The sequence below is a fragment of the Carassius carassius genome, chromosome 47, assembly GCF_963082965.1.
Source record: "Carassius carassius chromosome 47, fCarCar2.1, whole genome shotgun sequence".
NCBI classification, from domain to species: Eukaryota; Metazoa; Chordata; class Actinopteri; order Cypriniformes; family Cyprinidae; genus Carassius; species Carassius carassius.
In genome coordinates, this window is record NC_081801.1 from 13436749 (window position 1) to 13450059 (window position 13311).

The 13311-nt window shown below is 35.9% G+C and overlaps 1 protein-coding gene across 3 annotated transcripts in view; it reads right to left on the reverse strand.

Annotated features, from left to right (window-relative positions):
* Positions 1–765: 765 nt before the first annotated feature.
* LOC132130592 (connector enhancer of kinase suppressor of ras 2-like) overlaps positions 766–13311 on the reverse strand; it is a 40739-nt gene continuing 28193 nt past the window's right edge. For all 3 annotated transcript variants that reach the window (XM_059542347.1, XM_059542346.1, XM_059542348.1), the window contains 16 exons: positions 12940–12999; positions 12718–12786; positions 12001–12147; positions 10961–11094; positions 9642–9832; positions 9326–9415; positions 8535–8725; positions 8386–8437; positions 7468–7643; positions 7262–7335; positions 7093–7164; positions 6796–6863; positions 6344–6447; positions 4693–5206; positions 2800–2999; positions 766–1728 (listed from right to left, as the gene is read on the reverse strand). In XM_059542347.1, the coding sequence (XP_059398330.1) occupies positions 1678–1728; positions 2800–2999; positions 4693–5206; positions 6344–6447; positions 6796–6863; positions 7093–7164; positions 7262–7335; positions 7468–7643; positions 8386–8437; positions 8535–8725; positions 9326–9415; positions 9642–9832; positions 10961–11094; positions 12001–12147; positions 12718–12786; positions 12940–12999 (2193 nt within the window). In that variant the 3' untranslated portion in view covers positions 766–1677. The remainder of the gene's footprint in view (positions 1729–2799; positions 3000–4692; positions 5207–6343; positions 6448–6795; positions 6864–7092; positions 7165–7261; positions 7336–7467; positions 7644–8385; positions 8438–8534; positions 8726–9325; positions 9416–9641; positions 9833–10960; positions 11095–12000; positions 12148–12717; positions 12787–12939; positions 13000–13311) is intronic.

Here is a 13311-nt window from a genome sequence, read left to right on the forward strand (position 1 = left end):
TTTCCCCAACCTATACACTTTCAAGTATGGAGATAACATGTTCACATGTTCTCTGAGATTTTCATGATGAACAGAAATCAGTGCATTTAACATTTTATGACTTTTGTTGCCTTCCATATTGTGGCAGTTTCAGATGGTAATAATACTATAATATTGATGTAGAACAATGTGACTAATGATAACATTATTAATGTTTTTAAGGTTCTCCAAAAAATTCATAGAATATCATGGTGGTTGTGCAAAAAAGGTAGTGCCATGGTAATTTGATTTAGCATGAATCTGCGCTCAATTCTTTAGTCTTACTACAGAACAAACCTGTTCAGTTCTGGTTTGTGGTCTACAGCACTCATAAAACGACTCTCTACAGGAATGCCCTGATTCCAGCCATTACATAAATTCCCTTATAATTCTGGCTGTAATCCAAGCATTTTAATTGCTAACTGAACTAGAATGAGTAGCACGTTTTTTGGGGCATGTGCATGTGATCTAACCAGAGAATAAATATAGTTACTGTAAGTACGTACAACCCAGCTGTCATCATCAGTATATTAGCTTCAGATGATTATGTAGTGATTTTAAGAAAATACACAAATCCTAAACTTTGTGGAAAATGTTTCTTTTGTTGTCATCTATAATTTAGAAATAATGTAACTGAATCCATTGGACTGTCCTGATGGCCAAACCCTCCAAATATAACCTTAAAAAATAAAAATAAAAAAAAGCCTCACACCTTGTGCCAAACAAGTACTTAATTGGTACTTAAGATAATGTCAAAACATCAAACAATTTATTGATAAAATTACTTTTTTGGAGAAACTAGAACACTGGCACTTTCACATGAAAGTTTCATTTTGTTAAAGATCTTTCAGGAACACATGAAAAGGAATTTATGTCTGCAGTTATCTTCAGATAAAACATATTTGAGCATACAAAACGATGTACAAACATCTCAATAAATATCATGCTTACAAAAATAGACAGTGTTAAACTAATCGTTTTAGTTCAACATTATTGCAAGAACCTTGCTGCTAGGGTGCAAACGGTCAGAATATTACAACATACATTATTTACAACAAACCAAGGCTTTCAACACACAACCACACACAGACACACAATCATTGCATCCTGTCAATCCTTCTGTTACACTCATAAATACATTTACCATTGATAAATGTTAGTTTCAGTGAAGCTGGAATTAACACTCTCAGTTAAGAAACATCACAGACAGAAAATCTATTAACCAGACAATGGCCATGCAAATTAGATTTAGAACAAAATCATTTCTACATCAGTAGTTTTATTCTTTCCCTAAATTTGTTTTTCAGTCATGACAGACTGCTGTAGGATAGAGTTCATTGGAAGTGCAGTTATTTGGTCTCTGATGGAGGCCAAAGTCATTATTACAAACACAAATCATTCAAAAGAAAAGAAGTTTACATACAAAATAATGCCAATATCATGTGCAATAACAAAGCAAAGAAAGTGAGTGAGTGCAATGAGAGGACAATTGTGAATGCTGCAACAAAAAAAACAATAGTCAAAGTGTGAGAAATATTTCTTAGGAAACACATAGATGTTTGATAAAAGAGACTAAGATTCCCTCCAGGGAAAGAGAGCTAATCTTTTTTTATAGCAGATATGGCTGAAATGACTGGTGCTGTGTCTATCCATCTCTGGCTACACATCCCGATGGATGATCTTAGTCTCTGCCTCTTGAAGTGGGATGTCCTGTCAAAAAAAGACACCACGATTAATGATGTGCATTAAATTATGCAACACACGCCTATGATCATAATGATTTTTTTAAGGCTGAAAGCATAGACAGACTTTTTTTTTCAAACTGCCAAGCAGAAGCCTCATGGCATCTTTCAAAAAATATTTGCATCTTTGATTATAAAGAAAAAAAAAATGTCTGTCTTTGGTTTGTCGGTTTAAATACTTTTTTTTTCTGTGGAAGACAAAAGGGTTTTTCCCCATATAGCTAAACTGCCTCATGATGTCTTGCTTTCAGGTTCAGATTTTGATTGGTATATTTAAAAAACTGGGAACACTTTACGAAATGGTTTAATTTGTTAACATTAGTAAATGCATTAGATATCATGAGTTAAGAATGAACAACATTTTAACAGCATTTATTAATCTATGTTAATGGTAGTTATTAAAATATACTGTACTATTATTCATTTTTAATTCATTTTTGTTCATAATACTTTAATTAAAATGAACTAACTTGAAATGTTAAATAAATTTCAGACTGTGATTAGTTTATTAAAAATGAATGAAATTTTGTTCAGCAAGGATGCATAAACTGATCAAAAGTTACAATAAGGACATTTATAATGTTAAAAAGGATTTCTATTTCAAATACATGCTGTTGATTTGAACTTTCTATTCACCAAAATAAAACAAGATTTCAACAAAAATATATATCAGCACAATTGTTTTCAACATTGATAATAATAAGAAATGCTTCTTGAGCAGCAAATCATTTTATCAGAATGGTTTCTGAAGGATCATGTGACACTGAAGACTGAAGTAATGATGCTGAGTAATTCAGTTTTGCCATCACAGGAATAAATTGCATTTATAGCAATACAAAGCAATTGTTTTTACTTTGTTTGATCAAAATAAGGCTTTGGTAACAAAAAGTGACTTCTTTTAAAAAAATAAACTTTTGAATGGAAGTCTATAAATGTTAGGTTGGGATTTAGGGATTTAAAAATGGTATCCCTAGAATAATACATCTTACACTTCTGCTGTGAACTATGTTTTGTGGTCATCAACCGCTATAAACTGTACCTTGAATGAGTTCTGAAGGATTCGCAGGCGGTGCAGCTTTTCATTAAGTAACGGATCATTGCAGCGGCGGACGAATGATCGCTTGTACTCTAATCGAGAAGAGGACCTGTGCTCATTGACAGGTGATAGATTAGTCCTCTCTAGAGCCCTGTACAAATCCACCAATGAGTCAGCCTGGTTCCTGCGCTCCCGCTCTGGACCTACAGAGAGCAGTGAAGAGCTACTTACAATCACACCATCATTTTCTCAACAACTCAAATGTTTTACGATTTAAAAAATTCCCAATTATATGGTTTAGTATATTAGGAATGGTTATTCTAATAACCATTTTAAAGCATGTAAATAGATTAATATGGTACTATAATACAACGGTCAGGTTATACAGTATATGACAGGTATTCTCAGCTCTGTCTGTTCATCAAGCTCGGTCTTTTCGGGTTGAAAACCCTTGCTATAGAACAACTTGTAATTATCTTATTAGCTGTTTGCATTAAGGAGTTACACTTCAGAATGACTATCAGGAATCCAAGGGAGAAAAAAAGAGAAAGAACAGGCCTAAACCCAAATAACTCTGTTCCATCCTGAGACGACATTAACATGGACTGAAGGGACTCCTCCTCGTGTGCTTTGAGGCACAGTTTAGTTCTGAGGAACAGTGAATGTGTGGAACAGAAAGGAGGGATGAAAAAGGATAGACAGGGATGAGAGCTGTCATGTTGGATTAGAAGGACTGCACCTAATATGGGGCTATTGGAGGTCTTAAGGGAGATGGGTATTCAGCTGAGATTTGCAGCTATAGTGCTTCTGAATCAAGCAGGAATATGTTCATCATTACAGGCTACAGATACAAATAACTGGAGCAAAAGGCAGCATCCTCTGAATGACATTTTGCAAAAAAATAAAATAAATTAATCTATCATAATACCTAATAAAAAGCAATATAATGTGAATAGAGATATTGCCAGGTTGCTACCAAGCCATTTTTTTTTAAACTACAGAAGTGCAGAATCATGATTATCATTGTGACTGTAATGCCTTCTAGTAAATTACAATCAACATTATTTAAAAAAAATATAATTCTACTTATAATAGTAATAATAAAATATGAATGCTGAATAAAATAGTATTATTATTATATTAATATTATTATTAATACTGTATTAAAATGGCCTGTTAAGATAATTGATATCAGATTAATTATTAATAGTTAGAAATTATTCACAAAATCATTATTACTATTAAATAATAAACAAGATGCATTTTCAAATAATAACAATAATAATAAACTGAATAAAATGTTAATACTATTATATCAATACAGAATTAAAATAATGTGTTAAAATAATCAGTATCAGATTCATTATTAATGATAAATGATTCACAAAATTGTTATAAATAATAAATTATTATTATTATTAATCATATAAAATATTATTCATGTTGTTGTTAATCATAAAATATTTATTTTAAATTATTAAGCAGAGCTAAAACCAATTCTGCATACTGAAAAAAAAAACAATGAAATATTGTGGATAAATTATGAATAGTTATAAATCACAGTAGTTATAATAATATTCTGATTCTGATTATTATAATAATTAAAATATTCATAATGTTCAAAATGCATATTGGTTGATCACTATTAAGAGATAAAAAACGTAAACAATAACTTGGTTGTTGTTATTATTATTATTATTATTATTATAGTATTCAAAATGCATATCAGTTTACCACTATCAAAAACATGTTTAAAACTGGAGGGAAATTAACAATGTCATGATAAACAGGCACACCTTAATAAAACTACTCACACACCTATATGCCTACATATGCTAACCCACCCACTAACTTGTCTCTGTATATCTGGTCAAAGTTAGTTCCCAGTTTCCTGACCTGTGTGTCTGGCATGGGCCCGTCCCAGGTGGTAACACTGTGCATCTGTGTGTTCAGCTGTGTTGGTGGCAGCCAGGATGGCATGAAGACCACTGTCACGGGGCAAGGTGAAACTGCGGGGCTTGCTTCCTACTCCACCACCTTCTACTCTTCCTACAGCTGTGATGGGCTTTTGGCTGGGCTGGGTGGGTGTAGTGGGTGGGATGTAGTGTTCTGGAGGCAGCCCGTGCTGGGCGGGAAGTGTCGATTGGCGCCGGAGCTCGACGGGCATGGCTCGACTGGGGTCGACAAACACAGAGTCATCCAATGGCAGAGTCTGGAGGAAATGGAGGCCAGAGCTGGTGAGGGGTGTCTCGATGAGGTCCTGCCATGAACGCCGCTGGCTAGCAGACTTTCTACCAGGGGAGCTGGCGCTGCTCACGCTGCCCCCATGTGTCTCGGAGAGGGGAGAGCGGGACTGGATGGTCTCTGTGGAGGGTGGGCGGATGTGTTGGGACTCCTGGAACGGACTTGCCTGTAACACAGAGGGTTGGACAACATGCATGGTAGTTGGTAGTTTGTATATTTAACGACATTTAGAGTTTGGTGCATCAAGAACCATAAATCCAGAACGATGGACAACTATAACAAGAGGGGCATTTATATCCCTGTTTTCCATTTTCTCTGCTGTCTTCTTTTACAAGCTCACCGCTGTCACCCTAAGTTATGCTCTGCCTGGAAGGAATGATCTAAGACAGCAGCACATTACGCGCACACAACTCTCCTTCATTAAGATTACAGAGAGCTGGAGCCAGAAGACCACTTTAAAAAAAGTGCCTTTTGACTATGAATTTACAGTGGCCACAATCATCCCCTGGGTCTAAATAATTAATGTGTCCTTCATCTCCATTCTATCCACCCCTTAACACCTCATTCTTCACCCTGCTCTCCCTCCTTCTTTCCCCTTCATTGTTTCCCCTCATTCATTTCCTTCATTCTTAGTTTTATTTATGAAGAATACACAAAAGTTTGGGGTCAGTGATTTTATTTTAAGAAATTAAAACTTTTATTCAGCGAGAGTGCATTCAATTGATCAGAAGTGACAGTAAAGTCATGTTACAAATGATTTCTATTTTAAATAACTGCTGCTCTTTTGAACTTCTATTGATCAAAGATTTTAAAAAAGTACATTAATGTCTATTATACTTGAACCTCAGACAGTTTGATCTTCTGAGATACGAACAATACATAGACAGTGTATTAACAACATACAGACATCTGTTTCCCAATCTCACTGTGAGAAGATGCAGGAAATGCAAGATGCAAATCTGGTATCATTTGAATTGTCTCTGTGATTGGTACAAAGGTTTCAATCTTGCAATAAGCAGACTAAAAGCTAAAACAGATCCTAAGAGTTCTGAGATATGTTGCTTACTGTAGTGGGTGTGCCATTCCCCAGTGTCTTTTTAATGCAAATTACTATCTGTCCCAATACTACCTGTGAGCATTAGATCATTCAAAAACAGCATCAGAGAGTCCGATATGGGACAAGTAACACATATTGGCTAGTAATACAATTACATGTCAGCAAGAACTCACACATTAAACACAGTGCAAACACAGGAACCCAAGCAACAACAACAACAACAAAAGAAAGACAGACAAGACTTACTGAGGTGGAGTGAGGGTAAGTGTCATATGGAGGTGGAGGGCTATCCTGTTTGGGTGTTGAGGACATCTGATCAGCGTCCTCGTGGTCACTCTCGCTCCAGTAATCTGAGGAAATGACAGCAAATATCCATTAAACACACGAGGAGTCCAAAAATAATGACATTTGAATGATGTGGAAAGCAGGCAGTAGAAGTAAATTAATTTGAAAGATGTTTGTGTACATTTCTTGTCTTCATTTTAGCATTTATTCATCAAAGGATGAAGAACAAATTATATACTGAGAAATGATACAAAATCCTTCCTTTATTTTTAATGAAACGCCCCATTCATGCATCCAACATGTTGTACTTCATATGCATATATTTATAGGACTTGCAGACCAGACCACACAAAGTCAGAGCGGGAGAATAATTGATCTGACAGGCTTAGCGAAGCATGAAGGCATCTTCTCACCATGATCCTGTCGAATCCTCTTCTGCTCCGAGTGAGCTGTTGCCGCCATGTTCAGTCGACTGAGCCACCTGCGAGCAAACAAAAGTTACCTGGGGAGCTCTTCAAGCTGCTGAAATGCAAAGCTGAAATAGTCTTTCGGGATGTCGCTAAAATTAGTAGCTTTGATCAGCTCATGGAAAATTAAATGAGATGTGGAAGCCTGACTAGAGCATTCATGAGGAATTGACAATGTTTCAGATTACATTATGAGTCTTTTTTGCTTTTGTAGGCATGCTGGAAAGTTTCTTTTCATCTTACCTATTCATATCATCCATGTTGTCCGCAGCAAAGTAGAAGCTCTTGATTTTAGGATGGCAAGCCTTAAAAGCACTGAAAAAAGGCAAGAGATACAAAGTCAGCATTGTATGCAAAGCATTAAAGTTTTTTTATGAGAACTGTTTCACTTCTAGTTTATTCTACTACTCACAACTTTTTGCGACATTCGTTGGCCTGATCAATGTTGAACTCAGGTAGGCTGACAAAGCCCTCTGCCTTCTCGTCCTGAGAAAGAACAGAGATGAAAAAATGAGATATACTGATGTGTTCTAGGTAAACAGTGAGTTTATGTAGGCAGTCTAATGTAGGCAGTCTTTTGTGCTTTCATCATGAAGATGAATGACCTCGTGCCCTCACCTCTTCATTGGTGTACCAGTATAGACAGGCATCTTTCAGCACAACCCAGTATTTCTTCCATTTCTGAGAGAAGTAACTCTTTGCATCCTTCTTCTTCCAGAGCCAACCCTCACAATCACCTTGACCCAAGTCCCTGCAGGAGATTCGCCGCTTACTAATGGAGGGCAGGGATCCAGCTGAGAAGGACAAAGAGAGAGATCAGAGACGTCAGCGTGGGCAATATAAATGAAAGGACTGGCAGGAATAGTATCAAAACAGGGACTTTTTGATGTACTGCCATACAATGGCACAGAAATGTCTTGACATAACAATTATTCAGAGTGAGAATCTGTGATTGGATTTGAGTAGGGAAAAAAACTGCACTGCAAAAATATTTTCTCAATCAGAATTTTGAAAAAAGAAAAAAAGTATATATATACAGTATATATATATATATATATATATATTTAAAAGATCCTGAAAAACAATTCTTAAAATTGCATTTTACTTTAAATGGATTCAAAATTTTATTTCTTTAAGTAACACTTTATTTCATTAAAAATATGATAACATAACCTTTAATGTTTTTTCTTTAATAAGTAAATTATTAAAATTGTATATATATATATATATATATATATACCAAAGTTTTATAATTTACTAATTTAACAATTATTATTTAAAAAATCAAAAAATACATCTTGAATTGTTTATTTTTTCCTACCCCGAATTCTTTTAGATTCTCTGAAATCAAAACCTACTGTTTACAAATGTCTAATTTGAAGAATGATTCAATATTTTTCCTGGAAAAAAACAAAACTTTTTTTAATACAATTATTTTTGCAATTTGTCAATCATTTTAATGTAATAATTACATGCCAGAGGAAGATCCAGAGATGAGGTTTCAGAGCTAGCAGAATTCAACATTTGCCATCTTACCTCTTAACTTCACTTTCTTAGACCTGGAAAGTATGGACGATCGATCAAATGTCTGAAAGATATTATATAAATACAAGATTTAAATTATTTCATGCCACATCCTTTATTCTTAAATTAAATCTACATTTAGTTGTCTTCAGCACACTCACAAGATAGACAGATGAGGTTTCAGATGTGGGCGTGGCCAGTGAGTCCTGCTGCAAGGTGGGGACTAGGGAGTAGTGGGCGGGGCTAGCACCTTTCTCACTTTTCCTTCTACTACGCCGACTACTGCGACGTCCAGTGTGGTACTCCTCTGTCCCTGCCTTGTCCTCACTTACATATCGCAGCAGGGAGTTTTCTGTTAATAAACATGTGGGATTATGAAACTACATGCGGTTCATAAAATAGGACAAAGCACATTTTCAATACACTGTCTGTTTTTAAAATTTAATAAAGCAGTTTTGATTCTGTCTTTTAAATAATGTAATGGTTAGAGTTGAAATCAAATTATTCAGAGGTCTCAAAGAATACTGCTAAAAGATGCTGTGTTGCACATGTACAAATTTGATATAAATTCTGCCAGCGTGACTAAAGAAAACATTCTCTCTGCTCCCACTCCTTCAGCAACAGAACCTGGCCTCAACCAATGAGAAGCCAGCATCTTGGCAAGACCTCTATGTTGGAGTTACCATGGCAATGCAAAACCAAAAAAATCCTAAAATCTCAAAGAGCCTGTGAGATACTGGCAGAGAGTTCCTAGCACAAATGATGTAAATGTAGGGGAGACGGGGACAATCTGGCCTAACAATGGCCAAAGATTTTAAAATGTGCCAATGGGAAGGTCAATGCTAAAGTGATGAAGTCACTGCTTCAGCATAACCTAAGGAAAATATATTAGAGCAACATCCTAGTCAATGCTCATCCACCCACATACAAACACACACACACACTCGCTCACCTCTTCTGATCTCTTTCGTCAGCTTGGCGGGATCTTCATAGTCTCCAACCCAGTTATATTCTACAGGCATGGAAATAGGCCTCAGCCGTCCTAGTACACATGCAGAGAGAAATCAAAACAAAATCAAATAATACATTACAGCACAATACACATATTGGGCCAAGAGTAGAAGATTAAGTATAACTACATTTTTATGTTTACTGCAATGATTTATGGCCATTTGAATGTAATGTATGTCTGTATATACAGCATATACGGTGTTGCAGATAAAAACAGCCTGCAAAGACCAAACATCATCATGTAAAAAAGCATGTACCATATGTAGTAGTGCTGTCCCTGTGTAAGGGTGGAGGGCCCTGATTCTGATCATACTCATAACAATACAGGACCGCATCCTCATCTAACAGGGGGAATTGCCTCCGACACTCCTGATCCAGGAAGGAGTTGGGCGAATCAGAACCTTTAGCAGCCTGCTGGCAGTTGCTGGTAAGATTTCCTATGTTGTCTCTGCAATGGTAAGTGAAATGTTTTATAATCTTTTGCTCCACAGATCTTAAATGCAAACTAGATTCTGACTGTTCCAAAAAGATAAATGATTTCCGGTGCAAAAATTACCACCACAGTGCAGTTGCTAAGGTGTTTCTGGTTGCTTACTGGTTAAACCAAAAAGTTCCATCTCCAAATGGTCTCATGATATGGTCAAGCCTTGGGTCAGTAATATTTTCTTAAATAAATTTATAATTTTATTAAGCAAGGATGAAATAAAATGATCAAAAGTGACAGTAAAATCATTTAAAATATTTCACAAAATTCTAATTTAATTAAAAACTTTTAATTTGAACTTCTATTCAACAAAGAATCTTGAAAACAAAAGTATCTCGGCTTCCAAAAAAATATTAGGGAGCAAAGCTGCTTTTTACATTGACAATAATAAGAAATATTTCTTGAGCACAAATCAGCATATTAAAATGATCAATGACACTGAAGACTGGAGTAATGGCTGCTGAAAATCCAGCTTTGCCATCAAAGGAATCAATTACATTTTGAAATATATTCAAATAGAAATGTCACCATATCACATTTTTTTAGACTTTGTTTGCACCTTTTTTTCTGTCTAGTTAGTTGTCATAATTTCTGATTTGAGTTCTTCATTATGTTCAGGTGTGTCTAGTATGTTAATTATAGTTTGGTCTGTATAGTTAAGTTCCTGCCTGTTCAGTTTGACTTTGTCGGGTATCGTCAATGTTATGTGTGTCTCCTGCCTTATCTTGCTTGAATTTACCTATACGTGGATTTATTAAAGACGGCTTATCTTTATCTTTGTTTTTGTGTGTGTTCATTGACTCGTTTAAGTGCAAACTCGGTGAGCATCAGATACTTATTTTAAAAAAATAAAGTCTTACTGACTTTAAACTTTTGAACTGTTCTCAAAAAGTGCATGTTGAAGTGTTTTCATACATTTTATATATATATATATATATATATATATATATATATATATATATATATATATATATATATACATACATACACACACACACACACACACACACACACACACACACACACACACATATATATATACATATATATACAATGTGCATCTGTGTACTAGTTTGTGTTGTAATACTGTACCTGGGCGTGTATGGGTCATCTGGGGGAGGGGGAATGAAGAAGTCCTGTAGAGCGCAGCTGTCCCGTCTGGATGGGGTGCTGAGGGTGCTTGATGGTGTGGCCACGCCACTGCTGGGGCTGGGAGGAATGATGGGCTAAAAACAGTGGTACACTTAGCTTTAGCATTTCTAATATCCCTTAGGAAAGTTGTTCAAATATACTTTTGCGTTTTGATGCAGGCCATTTTCAAAAGTTTAGTCAGTAAAGAGTGCTTTCATTATTCATCATTTCATAACAGGTAAAGAAACACATATAAAGTGTACAAATGTCCTCTTCATTTCACACATATATATGAAATACATATGGTACATGACAAATGCTAAAGAAAATGAATAATAAAAAAACAATAATAATATATAGTAACTTCCCTAGAAATTAAGCACTCATCCTAGTGGGGAAATATCTGACCCTTGTGTCTGTGGAACAAGACATGTGGAAATGAAACAACATCTTGCTCATTTGGGTGTACAGGCATGCAGATTCTGTGTCCTCTTGCTTTTATGTATTCAAAACTCAAACATGGCTTTGATTTTGTGTAAATAAAATTTCTTCTCAGTGTCTTTACAGTTGTCATGACAATCAGTGTGTCTTGTTCGATGTCAGCTGTGCAATCAAAACGGAAAAGATGAAATAAATATGTGCAATTTATATACTGCACAGTCAAGCATCTAAAATGACATTCCACATTTTCCTCTAAGGGCCCAAGTAAAGCATCCTGATGTGCCGGGGCTTCAGTGGAGCAGCAGAGGAGATTGAGGAAAGAGGGATAAGCACCAGATTAGAGGTAAAATGATGAAAGAAAAAAAGGGAGGTTGGTGTGTGGGGGAAGAGAGAAGTGAAAATTTGCCATGCAATACAGTTGGTCAAAGCCCTGAGGGAGGGGAAGAGTGCTCTTAATGCTGCTAAAAAAAGAACAGGCACAGACTGGGGGACTATGCCATGGCATATCATCAATTCCCACACACCACTTAATCCTCGTACAGCACACATCCCATCAGTACCTGCAGGGCGAGGGGCTTCCATCTCATGTTCTTGAGTAAGGCTGGGGCTGACGTGAGAGTGCTTTGAGGTCGTTTCTTTAGCGTGAGGGTCACACCTGCAGGATTGCTGCGTAAAGAGTTTACCAGGTTCTTCAGCTGCCAGCCAACCTACGCAAGTCAAACACACGTGTTCACCTCTTAACACAACACAGTCAGAAAAGAATTTAAAACATTCCAACATTATGTTGTCTTGTTAACGGGGTCATTCTTCATGTCCCCACCTTATACTGCACGTTTTAATATACAGGCTAAATCATTAAAGAGATGGAAAACTATACACTTTAACATTCAAAAGTTTGGGATCAGTGAGATTTTTATTAAGAAGTCTCTTATGCTCAACATGGCTGCATTTATTTTTGTCAACAATACAGTAAAAATAGTAATAATGTGAAATATTAATATAATGTCAAATAAATTGTCTGTTTGAACATATTTTAAAATATCAACATTTTGATGCAGTCTTCAGTGAATGATCCTTCAGAAATCATTCTAATATGCTGATTTTGTGTTTATGTAACATATTATTATTAATGTTGAAAACAGTTGTGCTGCTTATTATAACTTATATTATTACTATTTTTCATATCAATTTCAAGGAGATCCCTCATTGACCAGGAATGATCTGGCCATGTTATCAGTCGTTGGGTAAAATTATTGTGTGAAAATCGATACACTCACCACTGTCTGATGATTGACCTGTATGACTTCATCACCAGCATGGATTTTCTTACAGCGGTCAGCTAGCGACTGAGAGAGGGAGAGAAAGAAAGCCATTGGATTCCACATGATAAAACACAATTGCTTTTATAATTACTTCCACTACCAATGTCCTTTCTTCAGCTGAACTGTCCATGCATGTCATATTGAGATTGTACTGAAAGATTGAAAATGACCACTCACTCCCTCTGTAGTGCCCGTGATGACATGTAGGCCGTCATATGTTGATTTGATGTACATGCCCTAGGGCAAGGAGAAAGACACTTTAGAGCCATTGACTGAAAATATCAGACACACTCTGGGTAAACACTGAAAAATCGTGTTGACATGAAATGCAAGCACAAATCCTCTCTGACACACAGTCTTATTAAGAAGAGATATAGGGGGAGAGAGGGAGGGTGTGTGAATGTTTATTTTTATGTTTATTCAGGCTTTATTGAGCCTTTTATCTATCTATCTATCTATCTATCTATCTATCTATCTATCTATCTATCTATCTATCTATCTATCTATCTATCTATCCATCTGTCGGTCGGTCTGCCTCTCTGTATAATA